General features: G+C 42.6%; 1 protein-coding gene across 2 annotated transcripts in view; it reads right to left on the bottom strand.

The window, feature by feature from the left end:
- LOC147626877 (mitochondrial import inner membrane translocase subunit TIM44-2-like) overlaps positions 1-26775 on the bottom strand; it is a 50949-nt gene that overhangs the window by 10389 nt on the left and 13785 nt on the right. For both annotated transcript variants that reach the window (XM_086815403.1, XM_086815402.1), the window contains exons 6-11: positions 17554-17949; positions 17391-17462; positions 17221-17285; positions 17046-17114; positions 16740-16812; positions 16507-16611 (exon numbers count right to left, since the gene is read on the bottom strand). In XM_086815403.1, the coding sequence (XP_086671529.1) occupies positions 16507-16611; positions 16740-16812; positions 17046-17114; positions 17221-17285; positions 17391-17462; positions 17554-17949 (780 nt within the window). The remainder of the gene's footprint in view (positions 1-16506; positions 16612-16739; positions 16813-17045; positions 17115-17220; positions 17286-17390; positions 17463-17553; positions 17950-26775) is intronic.

Here is a 26775-nt window from a genome sequence, read left to right as displayed (position 1 = left end):
TCGAGAAACTACTTGAAGTGTTGCGGAAACTCCTCTATGTCCCATGAATGGTGACTGGTGCATCTCTTCCAAGACAAGTTGTCTATAGGGTTGAGTAACACATAATCTTTTCTCAAAGAAAAGATAGCCATCATTATGAGAATAATTTCCTAAAGGTGTCCAATTGTTTTCACGCAATTTGATCTATATCTCAGAAAAATCTGGATCTACTTCATAAGTTTCTTTCATAAGTACAAATGGTTCACTTTCAATAGCGAAAATGTTGTTGATATGTGGTCTTCTACTTAAAGCATCGGCAACAACATTTCCTTTCCACGTTGGTATTGAATCATGGGTTGGAAACTTTGTATGAAAGATGCCCATTTGATGTGCTTATCTGAAACAAGGGGTTGCGAAAGCAAATACCTAATGCTTTGTTGATCAGTCTTGATAAGAAATTCTGAGCCCATTAGGTAATGCTTCCAAATCTTCAAGTCATGCACAACTGCTGCTAATTCCTTGTCATATGTACTATAATTTGTTTCAGCAGGTTTTAGCTTTCGACTTTCATAGGCAATAGGATGGTTGTCTTGCATAAGCACAGCACCAAAACCTTTACCACTAGCATCAGTTACTACCACAAAGAATGGTCTTTGAAAGTCAGGTAGTGTAAGAACTGGTGTATGAGTTAATGCATCCTTGAGTACTAGAAAAGATTTATCTTGACTTTCGGTCCAATGGAAAAATGTAGTTTTCTTGAGAAGTTCCGTGAAAGGATGTGCAATATAAGCGAAATTCTTGACAAACTTCTTATAGTAACTACATAGACCTAGAAAAGATCTAAGGTCATGAATGTCTCGAGGTGTAGGCCAAGAGGCTATACACTCAATCTTCTCAGGATCCACACGGATTCCTTCAGCTGACACTATATGGCCTAAGTATTCAATATCTTTTTGAAAGAAAGAACTCTTTTCACGATTGGCATACAATTCATTTTCTCTCAAAAGGTCAAACACTTGCTCCAAGTGTTGCTTATGCTCTTGACGATTCTCGCTGAAAACAAGAATATCATTAAAGAACACCACAACAAAGTTTTGAAACTTTAGGAAAATGCGATTCATCATAGGACTGAATGTAGCTGGAGCATTGGTCAAACCAAATGGCATAACCAAAAACTCATAATGGCCACTCTGGGTTCTAAATGCAGTCTTGAATATGTCTGACTCAGTCATGCGTACTTGATGATAACCAGACTTTAAGTCAATCTTGCTAAAGACCTTTGAACCTCTAAGCTTATCAAATAAGTCATCTATCCTAGGGATAGGGTATCTGTTCTTGACAGTGATTTTGTTCAATGCTCGGTAGTCAACACACATTCGGAAGGTTCCATTCTTCTTCTTAACAAGAAGGACTGGAGCTCCAAAGGGTAAACTACTAGGTCTAATAAGGCCTCTTTCTAACAAATCCTCGATTTGTTTTTGGATTTCTTTTTGCTCTAAATTATTGACTCTATAAGGAGCTTTACAAGGTGGAGAGTTGTCTGGCAATAAGTCAATACTACGGTCTTCGGGTCTAAGACTTAGGTAATCCTGGAGGTAAATCTTCCATAAAACAATCCCTGAATTTGGAGATATAAGGATCAAGTTTTGGACTTTTGGATGTGTTAAACTCAGCGCTAAGGTGGTTAACCCAAACCATATAAGTCTTCTCCCTTTTCCTAAGAGCTCGCTTTGCTTCAGTATGACTCAATAAAGGCCTCGTCTCTCCTTTGACTAGACATTGGAGGAAAATATTTTCATTGTCCTTCCTTACACAAATGCTATGTGTATCATAGTCTATAATAGGGTTGTACATATGTCTCCAAGGCATACCCAATATTATATCTACACCTTGTAAAGGTGCAACTAAGAAATCCTTTTTTTCTCGTAAGGAATTGATGCTTAAAGTTAAACCTTTCACCTCTTACATGCAATTATACTTGGTTCCAGTAAATGCAGCTCTAACTCTATAATGTATAGGTGAAGATTGAATGTTTAAAGCTCTAATTATCTTTTCAGAAATAAAGCCATAAGTGCTACCATCGTCATGCAAAACAATAACTTCATGCTCATTAATTTTTCCTTTTATTTTGAGTAGCGAATGAGCTTGAGGCTTACCTTCTGCTTCTGAATAGTCGGGGTCAGAGTTACCCTCTTGCTTGAGCAATTCATCTTCATTGTCAACCCCTTCAAGCATATTGACTCGTGCCGCAGGTGTCGGATTCTTTGCACGTTCTGGGCAATTTGGTGCTATATGTCCTTCTTTATGACATCGAAAACATTTGATTGGAGGACCCTTGTGAAGTTAGGGTTAGGTCATGTGGGAGACATACACAGAGAAGCAAGGGAGAGAGAGAGAGAGAGAGTTGTGGGGATAAGTCAACTCATGAGGCATGAGTGTGTGACTCCCCTATCACACATGTATATTGCACTAGTACACATAGTGCACTTAGTACATTAAAAGTACTAAGTGTACTATGTACTATAACTTATGGGCTTGTACACACTATAAGGGTGGGCATAACGCCTTTACCCCAACAACCTCCCACTTAAAGGCAAAGTGCCCTTAAGTAAAGGAAAAGAAAAAATCAGCATGTACATGATAATATACAAGGCCATATCAAGGCTGAAACTGGCCTCATCCAATGCCCATCAAGTGTCTACAATGAGCAAACCGCTCCGGAGGCAAACTCTTCGTCAGCAGATCAGCCGGGTTGTCATCCGTATGAATCTTAACAAGCTGAATTTGCTTGTTCTCTATCACCTCTCTGATGAAGTGATACTTCACATCCACATGCTTCGTCTTTGCATGAAAGACAGGGTTCTTTGCCAACTGGATGGCACTCTGACTGTCACAATGCAACAATGGAATATCCCCTGTATAACCCAAATCAACCACTAACCGAGATAGACATAATGCCTCCTTGCAAGCCTCTGTGGCTGCAATATACTCGGTCTCTGTAGTAGATAAGGCTGTGCACTTCTGCATCCTGGATATCCATGACACAGCACCTCCTGTGAATGTAAACACATAACCGGTAGTAGACTTCCGGTTATCTGGATGACCGGCATAATCCGAATCCGTGTAACCATGCACTAATGCATCCTGTTTGCCAAAGCAAATGCACAAATCCTGTGTGCCCTTCAGGTATCTCATGACACCTTTCACTGCTTCCCAATGCTTCTTGCCAGGGTTGGCCATGTATCTAGAAACCACTCCCACTGCAAATGCAATGTCCGGCCTAGTAGCAACCATGGCATACATGAGACTGCCACAAGCTGAAGCATACGGAATCTTGGCCATATCAGCCCTGTCTCTATCTGACTGTGGGCTGTCCATAGCACTGAGTTTCACATATGGAGGCAAAGGAGTACTAGCTTTCTTCCCCCCGTCCATATTGAACCTCTGCAAGACTTTGCCAATGTATTCCTTCTGAGACAAATACAACACATGCTGATTTCTGTCCCGAAGTATCCGCATACCCAAGATGTGATTTGCATCACCCAAATCCTTCATATCAAAGGTTTGATGCAGCCTCTGCTTCAAGGCATCCATCTCTTTACGAGATTTCCCGGCAATCAACATATCATCAACATACAAGATGAGAATCAATAGACTGCCATCCAAAGCTTTCTTGGTGTACAAGCAATGATCTATGTCACTTCTCCTGAATTTCTGTGATTTCATGAATGTATCAAATTTATGATACCATTCTCTTGGTGCCTGTTTGAGCCCATAAAGACTCTTTTTCAGCTTGCATACAAGCTTCTCCTTTCCACTCACTGCATAACCCTCTGGCTGCTGCATATATATCTCCTCATGAAGAAAAGCAGTCTTCACATCCATCTGAATTAAGTCCAGATCATCATGCGCAACCAAAGCTAACACAGCTCTAAGTGTGGTCATTTTGACCACTGGAGAGAAGATCTCATCAAAGTCCACACCATATTCCTGCTTGAAGCCCTTAGCCACTAACCTGGCTTTGTATCTTGGCTTTGCATCTGGTGCAACTTTGAGCCTGTATACCCACTTGCATGGCAAAACCTTCTTGCCTGCAGGCAAATGCACCAACTTCCATGTTTCATTTTTATGCAGAGAATCCATCTCTGACTTCATGGCACGCTCCCAAAGAGCCTTGTCTGCCCTCTGTAAAGCCTCTTTATAACATGAGGGCTCCCCACAGTCAGTAAGCATCAAGTAATCAACCCCTGGAACAAACCTGTCAGGGACTCTGGAGGGTCTTGTGGACCTCCGTACCCAATGACCATCATTTGCAGGTTGCTGTCCAGCCTGCATATCACCCATTGGTGGCTCCTGTTCCATGCCATAAGGCTGAAATATCATGCCCGGTATATCCTCTAACTGTGGTATATCCATAGGGATATCTTCTGCCATGTCTGGCTGTCCATTTGGACCATTTTCAGCACCATTTAAGGGCTGGTTTTCCTGCTGTAATGGCTGATTTACAGCCCTTTGTTGTTGTCCATGATGTCCATCATCATCAAAGATGACTCTGCCAGGCTCCTGTTGCCTTGCAGGCTCCTTATACATGCATGTTTCATCAAAAATGACATCATTGCTGCGTATGATCTTTCTATTCATGGGATCCCAAAGTCTATACCCCATTTCACCTCTGTCACCATATCCTAGGAATATGCATTTGTGAGACTTGGGATCAAGTTTGGTGCGCATTTCCCTGCGTATGTGCACGTACGCAACGCAACCAAACACTCTCAAGTGCTTGTATGACGGAGGCTTTCCTGTCCATACTTCTTCTGGCACTTTCCCACCAAGCCTCGTGTTAGGTGACCTGTTTATAAGGTGAACGGCTGTCATAACAGCTTCAGCCCAAAAACCATGAGGTAATGCAGCATGTGACAACATAGAACGGACCTTCTCCTGTATGGTCCTGTTCATCCTCTCTGCTGTTCCGTTTTGTGGAGGATCATAAGGAGTAGAGAGCTCCCTCTTGATGCCTTTAGCATCACAAAAGTCCTGAAACTGTTTGGACATATACTCTCCACCATTGTCGGAACGCAAAGCTTTCAGTGTTTTACCAGTTTTGATTCTCAACAAGAGCAACAAACTTCTGAAACACTGAGAATGTATCACTCTTCAAACGAAGAGGATAAACCCACACCTTGCGTGTGGCATCATCAATAAAAGACACAAAGTATTTTGCCCCTCCCAAAGAAAGCTGAGGCATCTCACATACATCTGTATGCACAAGCTCTAACTGAGCATCTTTCTGTCCAAGAGCTTTCTTGTGGGGGCACTGTAGTTGCCTACCATATATACAATGCTCACAAAACTGAAAACTTGAAAACTTTAGAGAAGGCAAGTAACCCAAACGAGACAATTGCTCCATTCCCTTGACACTCATGTGTCCCAACCGGCTATGCCACATAGAAATTTCCGGCAGCTCGGTTGCATTTACATTAGCATGGTGACAAACACCTGCATGCATAAAGTAAAGAGTGTCCACCTTAGAGCCTCTGGCAACAACCAGTGAGCCCTTACTAATTTTCCACTTTCCACTACCAAATGTGGTAACATAATCAGCATCATCAAGCTGTCCAGTAGAAAGCAGATTCTTCTTGATCTCAGGCACATGCCTGACATCATGGAGCATAAGCTGTGAGCCATCTGAAAACACAAGCCTCACATCACCTCTACCAAGAATCTTGCATGCATGGTTATCACCCAAATAAACAACTCCTTCATTGCCAGCAGTATACCTGACAAACAAGTCTCTGCAACCTGTGACATGAAAGGAGGCACCTGAATCAATGATCCATGAGTGCATACCATGACCACCTGTAAGAAGTGAATGGGCATCAAGTGAAGACGTAAAGAGGACCTCATCCTCACAGCCACCTGCATGTGACACATTGATTTCTTCAATCTTGACTCCACTTTTGCCCTTTGGCTTTACATCTTTGGCTTCATCCTTGTCTTTGTCTTTGCCTTTTCCCTTTTCTTTTTGATCATTTTTCCATTTGTAGCATTGCTTTTTAATGTGTCCCTTCTTGCCACAATAATGGCATTCCAAATCCTTTTTGGAGCGAGACTTGCTCCTTCCCCTTTCTTGGCTTTTCCCCCTTTGCTGGGATCTCCCACGTGCATTCATTGCATTTGACTTTCCAACAGAGTTGTTTTTCCTGTTCATCTCTTCTTGAAGAAGAGCACCCTCAACATCTGCATATGACAGCATAGCATTCGAATTGCTAGTGGCTGTCCTGAATGTGTCCCAACTCTCTGGCAAAGTGCATAACAGAAAAGTGGCTTTGAACTCATCGTCCATTGCCAACTTTTGATTAATGACCTGGCTGACAATACCATTAAACTCATTTAGATGGGCTGTCATAGAAGCCCCTTCCTTCATCTGAAGACCTATGAGTTTCTTCAACCAATACACTTTGCTTGAGGCACTTTGTTGGGCATACAAGTCCTGCAATCTCTGCCACATTCCCCAAGCTGTCTTCTCTTCACGAATGCTGAAAAGTAATGAGTCTGACACAGACAACATGATAGTAGATCTTGCCAGCTCATCCATATCTTCCCACTCTTCAGCAGTAAGAGAAGCGGGCATCACACCCCTTTCTTTGATAGGCTTGTGCTGCTTTTTCTGGAGCAACACATTGTAGCACTGGGTTTGCCAAATATCATAGTTATGCGAGCCTTCAAGCTTCTTGATGTGAAGCAATGAAGAGCTCTCACCTGTGGTTGCCATAGCAAAATGCAACCTGTCAATGCCTGACTCCCTGCAAAATGTGCAAACACTGCACCAAAAGCGCACACAGTGCTCACAGTTTTTCTCCCAAGCTTTATCTCCCACTGCGGAAGCAAGAATGCAACTTTTCTCCCACTTTATGTGATGAAAACACCAAAATCTGGTTGCTGCAGATTTTGGACAGCACCTTAAATGTGCTCTTTTGCCCTTCCAAAGTACTGTACAGCAATAATAAGTGCTCACCTGTAATGTACCAAACCTGTACCGGCAAGTACAGCAGCTGAAATTGAACCTTTTGGTCACTCAAAACAGTGTACAGCCATGCCAAAACATGCACAAAGCTGTGCCAAATCTGTACCAGCAAGTACAGTAGCAATAAATGCTCTCTTGGCTGTCCAAATGAGTGAAAATCAGACTTTTACAGTCCTGTACACTGCATAAAACAGTCCCGAACAGAAATTGGGCAAAAGCCCCTTGACTGCAAGCTGATTTTTGAGGATTCAAGGCATAAATGTCTTGCCTGCTGCTTTGCCAAGCTCAACAAGCATAAAAACTTGAAAAGCCCCTTGTTTTAAGATCAATTGCTGATCATACATGGTACATTGACACACATGAAGGCATCCACCAGAGTGTTCACGATGCTTCCCCCTGGCCACATATACATCAAATACATGAAAGCCCCTTGATTTACAGGCACATTGAGTGCTTGTAAGGCATCAACACATTATCCACAGCATCAAATGCGATTGCCTGCATGCAAATCAACCAAATCGGCACAAAAGCCCCTTGATTTGCACTGCAATTTGCTGCAATTTTGCCCAAATGTGCGATTTTTCACATCATACAGCATGTATGAGTGCTTAATTGCACAATTACATCAAAAGCCCCAAATTTCGACATCCAATTTCCTGCAATTTGATCCTGATTTGACCAATTTCCTGCAAATTTATCCTGATTGTGACCAATGTCACCCAATTTTGCCAATTTTGCTCAAAAATTGAGCAATTGGGTACCTGTACCTGCTCAATTGTTGATTGTACTTGCTCAATTGCAAATCCCAAAAAAAAATTGAGGCAAATACCTTGTAATTTTCTGATTTTTTTCTCTGATTTGCAGGCGAATTTGGTGCTGATGCTTGATGCTGATGCTGATGCTCCTGCAGATGTGCAGGTAGGGACGGCTGGGTGACAAACTCCTGGTTTCCCCTCTTCTTTTGTAGGTCGCCTTACTCGAATTTGAACTAAGCAACACTTTTTTCAATCCTTGTCTTCCGGAGAGCATGAGCTCCTGTTCGAAGGCGGGATCGCAGCAGGCGGTGGGCAAGCATAAGGGCTTTGAGGGCACGATCCAGTTGTGAGTCGTCTGGCAATGCCGGAGACACAGGCGTTCACAGCATTCCCGCGCGCTCGCTACCTTGATAACGGAGATGCTCATCCGGTCCTTCAGCACCCCGATGGCGTTGCGGAGCTTCACCTTGGATATGAAGGCCTTCGTTTAACGCCCGCCTCACGTATTCGCCTAGCGCTGTGCGCTTCGCTCGTTGCCTCAGCCACGCTACACGATTGTAGTCGACCCCTGCTGCGAGCGCTGCTGAAGGCGCCTGGCAGCGCTGACACGCCTGTGTGTGTTCCAACGCCCGCCACTTCTGTTTCGGCTCACCTGCCTGCACTTCACGCCAGGTGCTATCGCCTGAGTATAGACAAAGGCCTACGACTGCCTAGTCTACCGCTTCACCAGCTCCACGCCTGTTGTTGGTGCGCTGGCTGCTGCTGCGCTGACTGTCCTGCATTCGCCTTCTTCTCCACCTGCGCCTGGGAGAGCAGCACTGCTTAAGACAAGTGATAGGGTACGAACAGCAGAGAGATTCAAATGGGCACTGGCTCTGATACCAGTTGAAGTTAGGGTTAGGTCATGTGGGAGACATACACAGAGAAGTAAGGGAGAGAGAGAGAGAGAGAGAGTTGTGGGGATAAGTCAACTCATGAGGCATGAGTGTGTGACTCCCCTATCACACATGTATATTGCACTAGTACACATAGTGCACTTAGTACATTAAAAGTACTAAGTGTACTATGTACTATAACTTATGGGCTTGTACACACTATAAGGGTGGGCATAACGCAACACCTTGGGCTTGCCACCCTTGACTTTCTTTGAATTTCATTCGCCTTTGACCATCTCCTTGCCTTTGTCAAATCCTGGCTTATGAAAATTTCTTGAAGCATGAAAAGGTTTAGAGTGGTTACTCTCAAATGACTTGGCTTCTCTAGGAAAACCATTTTTGCGTTCGGAATTTGTTGCCAAAGATAGAGCTGTAGAAAGTGAATGAGGCCTAAACATATTCACATCGGCCCTAATTGTAGACTTTTTAAGGCCCGAAAAAAATTTCCTCTTTTGGTCCTGCTCATTGACTTTCTCCACAACCTGTACCTGTAGTAATGTATTGCAAAACTTCTCCACATACTGAGACATGCTTTCTTTTTCAAGTTGATGCAATGTATCTCATTGATGCCTAGCTTTAGATTTAAATTGTGAAGGTAAGAAATGCTTTTTCACTAGCCTTTGAAACCTTTTCCATGAATCCGGTTTATCACGTCCTTGCTTGATGACGCTCTACCATAAAGCTGCGCTATCCACCATGTGATTAGCCGCACATTTGATCTTGTCCTTCTCGGAAAATTTCTCCCCCGAAAAGTAGTCATCCAATTGACTAAGCCATGCCAAAACGACTCGAGCATCTTTCTTGCCATCATAATTCTGAAATGAAAAAGCTTTACGACTGATTTTAGAATCTTTCCGTGAATTTTGTGCTTGAAGTGTAGTATTGACAGCTCTTTGAATGATGTCGTCTTCGTCATTATAAGATGACGAAGAGTCACGCTTACGTCTTCGACTCGTAAGCTGTCACTCCAATTCAATTCGCATCTCTCTCTCTTCTACAATTTGTTGTTGTAGAGATTGGAGTTGCTCTTGAATTGAAGGTAAAATAGAAAAATTTACCATAGTGCTCATACAACCAATGTAAACAAGTTAAATTGATATTATTTGATGTATGTAAATAAAGCAAATGATTGTACATATCTCAATTCTCCCGCAATTCGATTTGTGTTCAAACTGAACAAAGACTTTGGTTCAATGGTTGGGTCGAATTCCCTTCGTTTCGCACAAGTCCTGAATAATTCCGAGTGATTTAGGAGACTTGGGCTAGTCAAAATGCTGAAGAAATAATTTTCTGCATCTTGAACACTGCTTAAACAATTCTGAAATTTAGACCAAACTTCTGTAATAATTTCTGAGAATTTTTAAAATTTTTTTAAAATTATTTTAAAATTTTCTGACATTTATTTGGCCTTTTTAAGCCTCTTTGAGCCCTGAAAAATCAATTTTCTGCACCCAAAAATCTGAAAATTGCAATTCTTTGGAATTTTCCTTAAAATAGGAAAATAGGTAGTGTGAAAGCTCCAAAAGTTGATGTGACATGCATTGGGCTTAGGAAAAGTAGAATTAGATTAAGTTGAGGATTTGACTTAATTGAGATTAAGTAATTAGTAGCTTAATTGATTTTTGGTCTTCTTCTTCTCACGTTTTTAGCATGCAGTCCGTCCATTATAGAGGTTGCTTCTACCTTCAACCTTTGCAAAAACTTAGCAAATCACATGAGGTTTTTGGCTATGGAGAATCCATCTATACGGTTGGATTTGAAATTCATGAAGCTTTGAGCAAAACCACTTTTTGATGAAGAAGAATGGTTTTGGAAAGAGGTAAGTGGGTTTGAGAAGTAGAGCTATTTTGAGAATTTGAATTTTTGGTTAAAGACCACAAACCCTTCTTTTGCCCACCGGTTAAAAGCCTGCAACTTTCTTGAGAGTTGTGTTGATGAAGACCTTTCCCACCTTTCCAAATCTCCTAGCCCAAACTCTGATACCACTGAAAACGGAATCGTTCTCTAGGATAGCTTGTGGAACACTTGAGAAATTCAACACATAAATTCAACCATGAAAACACATGCTTTGCAGGTTTCAACAAAATCAAATAAATTGAACAAAAGCATAGCAAACATAATACTTAGCTCCAAGACAAACATGTTGGGTGCAATCTTTCCCCCCCCTTGTGCGTGGCCTTCCCCACACAAGAGTATTTTTATTAGCTTTCAACCAAAAATAGGCCATAGCCCCCAAAAATATACAAAGTGAACTTTTAGAGAGCACAACACTCTTCCACAACAAAAATAGAGTGTCCCAAAAATTGGGGCTAGGGTAAAGCCTTTAGGCTTTAATAAATTCAACATTATAAATATATTTTTTCCAATGTATCAAAATGAAAAAATCAACTACTAAGGTTACAAGCTACGCTTGTAAAAACAAATATGATGCGCATAAGAAACATTCTCCTCGACATTATTTATCAATCCTCGTAATCTTCATCACGTGAAAATATAAGCCCAATTAATAATTAAATTAATCCCACAAATATTAAACAGGCACAAACCATCACCAACTCATGACTACCAAGCGTAAGTACTCCAGGAATCACCCTGCCATACAAACCTAACTGAAATAATCATAAACGGCCCCAAGCATACGTCATATACTGCACGTATTAATATTTATAGTGGTGTCACCCACGATATTAACCTAGCCGGCATGACGCAAGAATAACCTAGGCGTCCCCAAATTACTCAAGAGGAAAAAATAATATTCTTAAAGAGGACTTAAAATATATTCTCATGACATACCCACTGCTAGACTCCTGTGTGCCGTCAACCAGAGGAAGAGAGTGATCTTCCTCGATCGAAAGTTGTCCCAAAGCCTCTTCCAGAAATCTGAAAGGAAGCGTTGTGATAGGCCCTGAGACTGCCAATGTGCTGTTGTTGCCGGTGTGCCATCTATCTCCGACATCTCGATCCTGCGGCGACCGAGCCTCGCTGTATTATGCAAAGAAAGAGACATCCAGAGTCTCCACCCGATCTTGGGGATCATGCCACGTCCACTCTCCAAGGTTCCACTGCAACTGCGTGAGACGTTGGCACTCCCAAATCCATAACTGCCAAAATCTCTCCCTACCCACCTTGGCCGGTACTGGATTTATGTGTCATACATGTGCCCGAAAACCAATCACCCTCACCCTCTGCATGGTGCAGCCTCTGAAATCCTCCAAGAGGTGCTCTGATCTCTCTAATCTGCCATGTAATCCAATAGAAAAAGTGAGCAGACAACTGTCCTCATCTGCTCCATAGACCACCACAAGAATATCGTGTCTCGTGAACACGCCTAGCCATATCGGGGGATCAGGTCCGGAATAGGAGTCAACCACTCCGGAGAAATAGCTAAGTCAATGTCGATGCTGAGCCTGTCTCTACCCCGGATCCCTGTCACGCCTCTCTCGTGCTCCTCTTGTGGTAACTGCCTGTGTGCAACCTAATCGCCAAGAGACCTGGCTGATCACATGCTCAAGGTGCCCCAGGATATGTGCAATTGGGCCCCTAGCATGTGGCCACTGGGTAAACATATCAGGGGGTTCCAAATCAAAGGCACTGCTCTGTATAGCTGGATCAATGAAACCTAGCCTCCCTTTGCTACCTGGCTAAATGATCACTCTCCATGCCACCTTGGCCCTGGCTCGTCTCCCATCACTTCCGGCCCACAAGAAGTTCCGGATCAAACGCTGTACCTAGCCAATACAAGCCCGAGAAAAGGCCCAGCATGAGGTGATGTACCACATGGTGGCAAGCAATACCTGGTTCGCCACCACCACTCTGCCTGCAAGTGATAGCCTCACCGAGCTCCAATATAGTCGCCTGCTGATGGCCTTGGCCAAAATCTTGTAGGCCGTCCCTAGAAGGGTGATGGGTCTCCACTACCGGATCTCCAATCTATCCCCGCCCTCCTTGGGAATCAAATGTATCAAGCCCTCTGTGAGCCTCTCTGGCATGGCACTTGTGAGCATAGTCTCATTGAAGGCAGCGTGAAAGCCACCTTCCATGAGGTCCCAATGGCGAAGAAAGAAAGAAGTAGGAAGCCCATCCGTCCCCGGGCATTTTCCCCTGGGTAATGCCTTCACTGTCTCCGCCAGCTCCTTTGCAGTGAAAGGGGTCAATAAGAAAGACCGAAGGAAGGAGGAAACCACCTCTCTCGTGTGTCTCCAAACTCTCTCGTGCGCATCCATCACCTAGGGGGATAATGGGACACCAGTGAGAAGAGACCAGAAGAAATCCGTGGCGATGGCTCTCACCTATGGGGGATCGGAAACAATAACTCAATCCTGGCCACGTAGCCTGCGAATACCGTCTCTCCTCCTATGAGGGCCGGCTATCTCAAAGAAGTATCCAGTAACTTTGTCACCGGCCTGAGTCCAGAATGAGGCCCTGTCATGGTATCTTTACTCCACCCTCCTCTCCTCAATGCACCGAATCTCCGTGCGGGCAGCTGCGATCTGACTCTCAATCCACGGGCTGTCTGGGGAACTCTCCCGAAGACACTGTAAAGAGGCTAGGCCCCTCCCTCAGACTCCTCTCCTGCTCCTGAAATCCCTCCAATCTCCTCTAGGCTGCCTCGTGTAAGAAAATATTGACCTCCCCAAGGCCCTCATCCAAAGTGCACGCTGCAGATCCTAAGGAAAAGTCTACAGCCGCCCATATCTGCTCAATCCAGCTACAAATCTCGTGGTCCTGAATGAGGCTGTCTGGAATCCTGGAGCTCACATGTCTGTCATGCCTCCATAGGTCCTCTAACAGAATAACTGGGGCATGATCTGAAAATGTAGTGCCTGCCAGAATACCAAGCATGCCTCCACGGTTGCAAGCCCACTCGTTAACATAAAACCTATCCAGCCAAGAGAGGTTGGGCCAATGCTGCTCCTATCCGATCGAGAGAAGCTAAGACTCCCAGGGCTGTGGGCGCTCATGTTTTTAATGAAGTGGGACACCTTATTAAATATGCACCCAATTTAAATGTGTGAATTCTCTTACTGATGATGAAGGGTGGATATTTGGACATATTGGCCATGTTTATGGGTTTTAGACACAATTTTGGGTATTTTTATGGAGGTAAAGATCGTGTGGTACAGGCACCCACATATACTTTGACGTGGATATTTGGACATATTGGGCATGTTTATGGGTATTAGACACAATTGGGGTATTTTTATGGAAGTAAAGACCATGTGTGGTACAGGCCTCCGCACATGCTTTGACGTGGAAGTACTTTTGTAATTGGTTAACTTAATGGATTCCGTACAAGAATGTGCTTGACCTTTCTTCACCTCCGTACAGCATAATGCATAGCCCGTATATGATAGTACATAGGAGTACTTGCAAGTATTTAGCCGAGCTGACAGTCCGTACTATTTGCTGCTGTGTTCTCTCTTTATACTCAGCCTTACCAGTGCTCCATCTGTGTTACATGCCATACTTGCAAGTACTACTGCTGTCCTTGTTCTACCAGCAGTAAATAAAATGCCAGCATTTTTCTACAGGCTTTACAGTATACCTGTACCTGTTTCTGAACTGCAGCCCCCGTTTGTTGCTACCGCTTGTACCAGCTGTACCCGGTAATACTCTTTACGGACACCATCAGTACATGACTACCTTATTCAGGTGTCATCAATACTGTGTACCTTCTGCAGGATTCAACCATACCAATTACCCGTTTGCAATTGTCATTGGTAGCTGTTAGAAAACCTTCTCTTTGGACAAGCAATAAGGAAAGAAGCTAACACCGCTGGTGAATGCCACCTGCGGCCTTGGAAGACTCATTCAAGTTGCTGCTGCTACTGCATCTTCTGATGGGCAACCTGTTTGTACCTGCAAATTACATCATATGCTATATGGACAGCATATTCACTGTTTGCAGACCTGCAAATTCAGAGTTTATGCTGTTGTTCTTGACGCTTGGAAATCTTATGGTAATCTTGAAGACTTGTGAGAAGGAGCAGATCAGTGCCCTCCCAGAAAGAAGCTTTCACATTTATATTTATATGGTCTTATGGGGCATTGGATTTTACCCATTTGTATATGGTTCATGTTATCAGCATATCTACTTGGATAATCTGGTTTTCTCTGCGAGGAGAAGCCCCCAAAGCTTGAACACATTTAAATACTCCTTGGTAATGGATTTTTTCAAGGCGGGGTCAGCCCATTCCGGACCTAGTGTGGCATCACCTGTGCATATCTCTATCTTTCAGTTTTGAGTGATTATGGTCATGTTTTATGTCTACTAAGCACTGATGGTCTCCAAAAGTGTGTCAAAGACCCTAGCACCCCAGGGCCAGGGCGCGGAGGGGGGGGGGGGGGGGGGGCGCATCCAGACTGTCCAAAGCTGTCAATCTTGTAACTCCCACTCTATCCATGTCGGAACAACATGGCTCAAGTGTCACTGGAATCCCTATTTCGTTGGTCTTAATGCTCCTAAATGCTCTTGCTTATGCCTAGGATCCAACCTCGAATGGGAAATGAAATGCCTATATGAGGAACGGAGACCTCCTCATCAAAAAATCCTTGTCCAATTTACATTGATTGGCCAGCCTTTGCAAGCCCTAAGAAATTGGTGCGTTGAAGAAAGATGAACGCAGAACGCTTTGTGAGTCTACTCTGTTGGAAAATGGCAAGAACACTGGATGTCTTGGTAGCTTATTAGGACAAGTACCGGGAGTTAGACATCAAGGCAGACAAGTTGGACATCAGATTTCTTGCTTGAGAAAGGGTGGACCAGAGCGTGGAAAGCCCACAAGGCAGTCTTGGACCAATTTTGGGCAGCTTAAGCATGAGCAGACCAGCTTGGCCAAGGGACCGGATTCCGTACAAACCTCACTCTTAAGTGGATTACGCGCAGAAGACTCCCTCGACCTACCCAGGCCTGCCCTGATGGCAAGAGGCTTGACATGTCCCTAGACTAGGGCTCACAACAGGACAAAGTGCTCACCACTAACCCACAACTAGTACATGATAGTATTAGCATCTCCAAGTTGGACCTAGTGTGGAGTGCATGTGACATCCAGTCCACAGTGGCATCATCAACTTTACACAGTCCTTGGAAAAATTGTTGCACGCTTCTCGAGGACAAACGCATCATCTACATCAAAACTTATAAAATGTCGAATGCACTGGCATAGGTCTTGCTTTGAGCCTTTGAGCCTTTGAGCACCCTCAAAGTGTATTTGATAGTCTAATACGAATGTCACATTCAGAATGTATGGGAATTGAATTGGCCGCCCTTCCAAGTCACTATGGCTTTGATAACAATAACATGCGCAGAAGCCTTTTACGTGGATTACTAAGTTAACAGGGCAATCATAAGGTGCATTAACTTGAGAGAAGAGAGGAGAGAGAGAATGCACAAACACCCGATTGGTTCCCACTATATCCTCATCAACACAACCTAACTCTTGTGTGCCTTTGAAATCTCTTTCCTAGGTCTCCTTTGAAGGAAGTATTGTTGTCTTGGTCTTTGATGCTCCTAGATGTTCTTGGTACCTTGGAACCAACCCCCGAATTTGAGATGTGAAATGCCTGGATGAGGAGTGGAGGGGCCTATTTATAGAAAATCCTTGTCCAACTAGCACTAGTCGGCCAGCCTCTTGCAAGCCCAAAAAAAGTGTCATAAAAGTAATTCAATGTGTTCATACTAGGCTAAAAAGGTGCCCAACCCTTGGCCTCTTGACACCTTGGCCAGGCTGGTCTTTAATCAATATGCTTATCACTTAAAACTGAGGTCAAAGCCACAAATGCTAGGTCCGATGTTTCACCAAACTTTTATTACCTTATTATCCATAAATATCCCTTGAGATTCGTATGCTCTTCTTTCAGCTCTGCACCTATCCACTACTTCACGACTACACCTTTTCTGCAGTTCTGTCAGGTCTCCCTGTCAACGAAGAAAGAAAAATGTGATCCTCTAGGAGAAAGGAGGAAGAGGGAGGAAAAAAGGGGGGAGGGGGGGTGTGTATATGGGTGTCTTGGTGGTTTTTAGTAAAACAATGCATAAGCCGGTACCTTCAAATAAGCCTGGAGCACAGGTCGAGTGCTTTGTTGAACCTCAACAAGAAAATCTGGGAAAGAAAACAATCTGAAGCAAGAACAAACTGCTTTATTAGCTTCTGATACATATGGAAAATAAAGGCACACTTGATATCTTCTCTTAGCATTATTATGAGGCCCTTGACCACACAGCACACATAAGGGCATGCAAAACCCCCCACACGTGCACACTCACAGACCCCCACCATCTCTATTCCTCTCTGCAAATTACTAGCTGTGAAAAGCTATAATGTCATAGAAAATGAGTATCTGCTAACTTACGGATCTCGCTGCCGAATCTCTTTCACTGCCACTGCGGATGCCGTTTCACCGAATAGAGAATCATTCAAGCTAAAACAATGCCACATAGCATTAAACATTTCCATCAGAATTCGACATGACCAAATCCCAAGAGCTTAATGCATGAATGCACAAATCATAATCAGAGAACACTTACTCCTGAATTTTGTGTATAACTGGGCTATCACTTGTCTCCCATCTCTCACGTACATCTTCAGCAATCTAAAAATCCAAGCAGTAAGAGGATCACATAAGCAGTCATCTGAAAGCAAACGAAAATAACAAGCAATCTAATGCAGACAAGGCAGAGCTCAATTGGAATCATACCTCTTGGCTTTTAGCGACTATAGGAAGCTCCTTAATACCTCTTACACGCTTATACATTGGATGAGCCCGAAACTGTCAAAAGAAATTCTTCATGTTATACCTAGGATTCAAAAAACCCTGCTAACATGCTTGAGACAAAGATCATGAGCATCAAGCATGTTACCTTATCCTTCAAGTCATCCCATCTCTTGTCCCATCCTGATCGCTTCTTCACCACAGGAACAAGGGCAGTACTAGTACTCCGTGCTGCAGTGGTTGTGGCAGTGTAACTTGCTTGCAACCGTCTCTTGGAAGGAGTCACCGTAAGCTCTTCTACAAGAAGAGCATATCCTTTCTTTGCCAAATCGACTATCTTTGCTCCCCTCAGTTTATCAATGAGAACAGAAGCTGAAGAAGAGAGCATCTGAAAACCCTTTGAAAAAACATTGGCAGCAGTGCCTCTCCCAGACTGGCTGTCTCCAGCTGCTGTATCAGTAGATGATGGCCAACTGCTAGCTTCTGAGGGGCTCTTGGAATATTGTGGGCTGCTGGTTTTAAAGCTTGATACAGACTCTTTTACCTGTTGCAAAAAGAAAAAAAGAAGGTTGAGCTTCGGCCCATACATAAAATCAATCTCTCTCTCTCTCTCTCTCTCTCACCGGACAAGTGAGAGCCCCAGGAACAGGAGATTTCCAGCACTATTGGGGGTGAAACAGGGCTGCCCTCTGTCACCCACTCTTTTCGTCCTCTACATTGATGAGATCTCGAGCTTCGTTGACGGATTAGGTGGGGCTGGTCCCACAGTGGCAGGCATATTGATCCCCATACGACTTTATGCAGATGACATCGTCCTCCTCTCAGACTCAGCCAAGGGGCTTCAGAGACAATTGGATGCCTTACAGGACTTTTGCACTCAGCGGGACCTCTCTGTTAACCTTGGTAAAACCAAGGTAATGGTCTTCAATACCTCTCGCCCCTTCACATCCAGATTGAGCTTCACATATAGAGGGGATCTTGTGGAGACAGCTAGCACTTGAGCGCCACTCTGGAGTATGGTATGCACTAGTTTCCACTTGGTTCTCAATATATGGGCTCCGCATGGACCACCTACCCCCCCTTCAATACAGTTTGGACTCCCCTTTTCTCCGGCTCTCTCACAAGGATACCAACCGGGTTATCCGGTTAGATCTTCTCAGCCTCTACACACATTGCACATGGATCACACCTTCGGAGCTCCCCACGAAGATGCACTTCTACAGAGATCACTTCCTCACACTCACTGAGGATGGATTCATCCAGCAGCTGGGCTACTTGAGTGTCCCATGCCATGCGGATTGCAATTGGCCAGATACGAGTTTCATCCCATCACCTCAGAGTGGAGATAGGTACAGCTGAGCGCATCTTCAAAGCCGGGAAGCTCATACGGAGACCCAGAGAGGAGAGGATCTGCCGATTATGCCACAGAGATTGAGACAGAGGAGCATTACATATGCCGCTGCCCAACATACTATGAGATCCGCAAGAGGTTTTACTGTCTATTTCGTGAGGGATTTGGTCCACTCTCCAGGATCATTGACTTCTAGGACCAGCGTTGCCTAGGCCTCTTCCTGCTTGAGCTCCGCAGACATAGGGACACCTTCTTGAGAGAGCTTCAGCCCCAACCACCCCTCCCCCTCCCTCGCCAGCCAACCATCACCAGTTTCTTCCAGACCCAAGAGGTGGAGGACACCGATATAGTGGATCTTGTGGACCCTCCATGAGTTGCTCCGGACCTACCTCGGACCGAGCCTCCGCACTCCAGCGTGCCCGACGCCCCCGGCCCCCCCATTGACCACGATCACCTCATCAGCTCTACAGCTCCAAATCCAAAACATGCTCCACTGCCATCGAGCTACCTTTCCACGTGACATAGCTAAGGGAGACCTTTCGGCCATACTCATTAGTCCCATGCTTGATATTTTGGAGAGTGGTATACCATCTACTCGAAGCTGATGCTGCTCTCATGTTTCTATGTTCTTAGTATTTCCATGATGAGTTTCCATGGACAGTTTTGTATCTCACCTAAGTGAGATAGCTATGTTTATGTTTTCTTTCTTTTTTATTTTCCATTCCATGATGAGATATACCATGGACATTATTGTATCATTTTGGTCTCATAGGCCCATTGGGTCTTTAATAGACGCTTAATATATCTTTCTTTCTTTCTTTCTTTCTCTATCTCTCTCTCTCTCATGATGTTGCTACTAACGATGATATGATAGGCGTGCAGCTAGTCTATCCTATTGTTTGAGTCTTTGACTGTTCCATGGCTCACTATCATGCGAGCATGATTGAAGGGAGCAAGCGCAAGCATAGGAGAGAGTTGAAGCAGCCAACAATGATCCAACACTCGAGCAAAAATGACGAATGAATTATATGGCAAAAAGCCTTTTTTTAGATACATCATGGAGGGGTTGGTTGGCGAGCATAAAAATCCAAAGACTGAGGACAAAGTCCACGACTAGGAAAAACGCCTAATAAAAGATCTGAAAAATATCAAATAAATATGCTGAATAAAAGGGGGGATAAAAGGGATCCAACGCGGCTAGAGACGATCATTCCAACACCACCTCTCAACTCTAGCCCGGTGGTCTGACTCCCATACGGGTAAGGAGCTGATCAATAGTATCTCAAGGAAGAGGTTTGGTGAAGAGATCGGCTAGGTTGTCTTGAGAGGGACAATATATATACCTAGTTGAATCCAAGAACATGCCCAAATTCACCTTTTAGGAACGTGCATGTTATATACTCATGGTAGTCAACCCACAAGACTATATAACTATCAACTCCATTATGCATAGTATGGACTAGATACTAATACTCCAGAGAAATAATGACGCCTAATAAAAGATGAAAAAAATATCCATAAATATGTTAAATAAAAGGAGGCATAAAAGGGATCAAACGGGTCATTCCAACACCTCCTCTCAGCTCCAGCATGCTGGTCTGACTCCCATACGGATAAGGAGCTGATCAATAGTATCTCGAGAAAGAGACTTGGTGAAGAGATCGGCTAGGTTGTCTTGAGAGACACAATACTCCAAAGAAATAATGCCCATAGTGTCTCCCTCAAGACAACTAATTAATTATTGTGATAGCAATTAATTGGAACAACTAATGTGATAGGTGATGAGTAGTGTGTGTGTGTAGCACATGGAGGATCTTGTTTATGACATCTCCTATTATTATTTCATATGGGTCATTTTAATTGACCATGTGCCAAATGATTGTACATATTATTTATGTACGCTTGTGCGTAGCATTGTTATTTCACTAGCACGCGTGTTAACAGAATTTTGATTATTTTACACCTAGTGTGTGAACAAACTTTATCCTTGAGTTATTTTTGTAAAAGTGAAAAAGCAAAGCCCTATTTTGTACGCCCTACTATTATTAACCCCCTGGCTATATTTTGAATACAATTCTAAAAAATACTCATGTCGTAAAAGTGTGAGCTACATGCATGAGGAGAGTGATTACACCCAATCTTGTGTCAAGGTGATGTTTACTCTATTTCATGCTTTTATGTTATGCTTTAGTCTTGTAAATTTGATTCAAGTCTATGCTTTGTTCTTTTAACGTGTTTATGAGCTTGATTAATTCTTCAAGAGATACTAGAGATGTTGTGACAGTGGTATCAAAGCTATGGGTACTTATACTTAAAGAAAAAGGAGAAACTCACAAAAACCCAAAGAGTAAAGAAAGCAAAGCTATGAAAATCCTTGGACAAAAGGTTGAATAGTTTATGGAAATTCTGTGGACCATTGGATGAAGACTTGGATCAAGGATAAGAGTTTTAAGTAACGTTTTTCACAAAACCACCTATGTTCAAACTTCAAACTAAAACCACCCTTGTTCTCTCAAAACCACTTTCTTCAATCTTTCATTCCCCAAGGATCATAAAGCATGAATGCAATCAATAAGTAAAGTGTAACGTAGGGACACATGAAAGTGACAAAATTGAAGAACTACTTGTAGCAAACCCACTTAATTAACAATCACAAATAATGAAAGAAAGTAGGATTCAAAGAAAAGAGAAACGAAACCTCACTGTGAGGGAAACAAACCCCTCTCTCTTTCCAAGAATTTATTGAATCAAACCACGGACACAAAGTGCCTAAATCTTTACAATAGATCAAAAATGTGTTATCCAAATGAAGAGGGAGTGCTCCAATTTATAGGTTTAAGAGTTCAATGCTCTAGAATGGAAAGAGTAAGCTCCAAATGACAAATGGCTACTTTGATTGACAAGTGTTAAGCTAATTTGACGAGTACTAAGCTAATTGGACAATTGTAGAAACGCTTGTCTCATTCTAAATGCCACATGTCTTATTCTAGATGCTACATGTCTTAATTTAAGAGGTGATTCTTCCATAACCTTCTATGCTAAAAATATCCCAACTCATAAAGAATTTGACAAAGGTGCTTTTAGTAACTCTTTATCCTTGCGAAAATCCGAAGGTTTTGATGCGAACACAATTTCCATCAAAGTCTACTAAAAATAGCAACTCTCCTAGATTCTAGGAGTTGCATGCTTTAGGTCCATGAAGGCTTCATTGTAAAGATTCACATGTTCACGGTGTGTTCAAATGATTTAAGCATCTAGTTTTGCCTACGAAACCACTCATCACTCATCTAGGTGTTCTGGTCAATTTGACCACCTGAGCGCTAAACAAGTCATCTGGGCATCTTGGTCTATGACCACCTGACTAAAAACTTTGGTCGTTCTGGCCAATGGCCACCCGTAAATAGAAATGAGCAATCTAGCTCAATTAGCCACTCAAAAGATATACAAATCACAATTTATGCTCCATGAGCTATCTGATAATTACCAACTCACATATGGAACAGTTTTGAGCACGACAATGATCAATGTGAAGAACAAGTAGAAGGCTGGTTACATCCCCCCTCCCTTAAGAATCTGTCTTGGCCTCAAGACAACTTTCTGACCCGACCGCTTCTCCATAAGCTATTGAGTATTTCAAGATAATCCTTGAAATACTCCTCTAGCATCCATTTACGATCCATATGAGAATAGTTTTTAAACTTCAAGAGGAATTTTTTGGTGATGTTCCTTCCTTTCTTTCTAACCATGTGAAAGATAATCTCTTCTGGTTGCAATATCTCTTCATGTTCATCCACTTCCGGTAGTTCCTCCATAACAAGCTATTCTCATGGTGGTCTTGCATAGGGTTTTAAAAGGTTAACATGGAAGGCATTTTAAATCCTTCAAGAGCAACAACACCCCATTCTCAGAATTGCTAAGGCAATAAGCTTGAGGATTTTGCAGATTTAAGGGCTCTCATTCCATTTCTCCATCGCCGATTTTCGAGCAACCTTACAGACTGAATTCCGCTACCCGCCAGCTACTCTAGCCTTGCTTACAAAGCCTACTAAAGCTATTACCTAAAGCTAATAGCTAAAGGCTATTATATGCTAGCCAAACAAGCCTTTCATTTCTTCAAAAACGAATAATTTCAAGGAGATTTTCGATAGTAATTCGCAACCAAAAAATTTCAGATTTAGGAACTCCTAGCAGAAATTTCAGAAATTGTTCTTGTTAACTCAAGTTTTACAAAGAATTCAAGGGAAAGTCTCTTGAGTTTTCTATGGCGAGCACATGCCTACTTTGATACTACTCGACGGTCGCTTGCACTTGTGGATTTTTCTTCTCACAGCACAAGTTGAACGAGCCTCCGACTTCTTATAAATTACGGGTGAAAGCAATAAGTATTATCATTATTTCAACAATTTTCCTTTCCGTCAATTTCTACATTTAAAATTTGCACCTTTTATCTATCTAGATTTCTCTACTCCCAACCATTCAAGAGTAAATTCAAACACTCTAAAACCAGATTTTAGTTGAGAAGGAGCTGAGAAGGGATCTAAAGGATAGGTTATCCCGCAAGAAGAGGCATAGAGATGCTAGTTATGGTGAATCTTCAGACCCCGATGGTGACCAAATTCAAAGAACAGAGCAAGCTACGCTTAAAGCTCAAGAGTCTAGGAAGGAGAAGAAAATTAGCAACAAAGCTTTTAACTTTCAAAATTCTGATCGCAAGAAAGATGCTCGCATAATACTTGCATGGCTTAGTCAACTAGATGATTACTTTTCAAGGGAGATATTCTCTGACAAGGATAAAATCAGTGTGCTAGTAATCCTTTAGTAGAAAGTGTAGCATTATGGTGGAACGTGACTAAAACCAACAAGCACATACCTAAATCCTAGAAGGAATTTCAGACGCTCATCAAGAAGGCCTTCATACATCCACATTACAAAGCTAGGGCTAGACAACGATGGACCACCTTCAGACAATTTGAGAAGGAAAATATGTCCGCTTATATGGATAGATTTTGGCAGACCTTGTTACAAATGTACGCAATTGAGAAAGTTCACAGCAAGGATCAAAGAAGAAAGTTTATAGCAGGTTTAAAACCCACAATTCGAGCAGGAGTGAACATGTTTCAACCGCACTCTCTTAGCTCGGCTATTTTCTTAGCCATAAATTGTGAAAGGAAAAATGGCATCCCAAAGGAAACAACGACAATTGAACCCTCGACATTGAGGTTTCTGAAGCCTGGAACTTTCTCCAAACCCTTTGATAAACCTCCCGAGAAGTCCAAACCTCCCAATGAAAGTAACACAAGTGTAGAAAGTTAAGGTTGACAATTCTAATCAAGCTAACAAAGAAGATTCAAAGACGTGTTACAGGTGTAAGGAGATTGGATATATCACATCAAATTGTCCACAAAAGTCAAAGAATCAATTAGCTAGAATCAATATAATCGAAGACGACATCGAGGATAACAACAACATAATCTACAACCAAGAGTATTCCGACTCCTAAGGTGACATACACATTTCTTTTAACAATTTCTACAATAAATTTTATTCAAGAGTTTTTATAAATTTCAAGAAGAGTTTTTATGCATCAAGGTAGAACTTCTTGGAGGAACTGGACCTCTATAACTCACGGGTGCTCGGGGGACTAGGGTCTTTGACACACTTGTTAATACCATCAATGCATATTAAAACATTTAAACACGGTCACAGCCTTAACACATATCCATCATCACTTTGGATAAAACATAAAAGCTAGCAAAACATCCACAAATGCTGAAAATGGAGCTTGCACATGTGACACCACATAGAGGCCGAAATGGGCCAACCCCCCCTTCTTGGAATATTTTATTACCCAAGGAGAATAATATCATGTACAAGCTTTAAGGACCTTACTCTCCCCACGGGAGATGCCGGATTATCCATATACAAATGCCATAACACAACCCAACACGAGGCTACCAAGCCGGAAAACAGGCTGTAGAAATGCCGAGCCAACAATATAATCCATATACCTCTGTGTGGGTACTGATTCTTCTCCCAAAAACCATGGGTCTTCATGCAATAGAGGTGGTACAGCAAGTACAACTCTCCATTCGGCCGGTACAACAAGTACAATGGTTGAAACAGTAAGTACAATGGCTGATACAAACGGTACAGTGATTGGTACATCAGGTACAATAAGTATAAATGCTGGTACAGTAAGTACAGTGACTGATACAGCAAGTATAGTGGCTGGTAATAATAAAGTGATTCAATACCTTGCCTTCAATATTTCTTCATGATGGAAGCCTCCAAAACAGTCCCCAAACAGCCGGTATAGTTCATGGACAGCCTGAGAGAGAGAGAGAGAGAGAGAGAGAGAGAGAGAGTAGCCATCATTAGGACAGCTTGTAACGGTGGTAGAGGCTAGTGTGCAACAAGAGAGCCTCCATTAATGAAGAGAGAAGGCTCCAATTTATAGATTTGGGGCTCCCATGAGTGAAAATGGAAAGAGAAGGCTATGATGACAAGTGGAGAGACACACAATAGCTAGAGTGACAAGAGTGAGGCCACTTGTCTCACTTTGATCCACTTTCTGACGAGTGTGAGGCCACTTGTCTCACTTTGGTCCACTTTCTTGCCACATGTCCCAATCTAAGAGATGGGTCCTTCCATAAACTTTATCTCTAAAAATATCCCAACTGGTAGACATTTTGTCATAGGCACTTTGCAAACTCTTGGTATCTGCTCAATTCCAGATGTAATGACGCGAACATAATTTCTATTGGAGTCGGGCCAAAAATAGCAACTCTACTAAATTTTAGGAGTGTGGTCCTTTGTATTCCAAGATAATCCCCCATTCCCAAAGCTTGTACTTTCCAAATATCTCGACATCCTGGAGTCCACCAAACTCCCTTCATACTAGAAAATGTCCAAGCTGGTGACATCCTCCCGAGCTTCTTAAAAGTTGTCCACAACTTTAAGCTTGAAGCCATATATCCAAGATATAATCATGTCCCATCAAGTAGGCGAGGCGAGACAGTCTCAAAAATCCAATATAACTAAAGAATCCATGTCCCAAATAAATGGGCAAGAATTCCATGGAAGATATGCTACACACAAGCACAAGAGCCAATTGTGTCTCAATCACCAATATCAATGAGATAATCATATGCCAATGAAAATCACCAACTAGGTGCTAAGACACTTAAATAAGTGCCTCTCACAAGAAACTAGTGCCTCGCACAGAAACATGTGCTATACACACAAACAAAGTGCCATTCTAGATCATAAGTCATGGTGATAGATAAGGTAGTTCTCCATAGTTAATATCATAGGTATACCTTGTTTCTCCTAGTTTATAGGCATTTCAGCCAAATAAGAAACCATAGATATAGTCCATAAGATCCATGTCACTGTATAATCCAGTAACAAACGAGCTCAAGGCACACAAACATATGCCAATCCACATGACCCTTGGCGTACACATAAGTCCCTTACCAACCAAGGTGGTTCCAAACGTAGTGAACGATACATTTAGTACGTTTGGAAAACGTGCTGAAAAGATTCCAAACGTAGTGAACGCTGCCCCCGATATATATATATATATATATATATATATATATATATATATACAAAATTTATAGTTTACTTATAAAATTTTGAAATATGAAGTCTAAAGATTCATCAAAGAACATTAAAGCACTTACTAATATTATACAACCTTTAGTTTCAATTTTGCGGCAGGGAGAGAGAGAGAGAGAGAGAGAGAGAGAGATGAGCGCCGCATAGAGACGCCCGCAAGAGAAGACTTGAGTGCCGCACAAAGGCCGCCACACGCACGTAAGGAAAAGCGAAAAAAAAAAGACGTTGGCTTGCGTTCATTTTTTAACCTATAAAATTAAAAGTGCACGTTCACTACGTTTCCAAACCTTAGTGAACGTTTCAAACGTTTGGATTACATCCAAACATAGTTTGGATACAACTATGTTGCTAACCAAGTATCATGTTGCCACTTGCACTCCGTGTTGGTATTCTGACCAC

The sequence above is a fragment of the Cibotium barometz genome, chromosome 21 (genome assembly GCF_041138505.1).
Source record: "Cibotium barometz isolate CiBa-2024 chromosome 21, ASM4113850v1, whole genome shotgun sequence".
Classification (NCBI taxonomy): Eukaryota; Viridiplantae; Streptophyta; class Polypodiopsida; order Cyatheales; family Cibotiaceae; genus Cibotium; species Cibotium barometz.
This window is presented reverse-complemented; position numbering and strand designations above follow the sequence as displayed.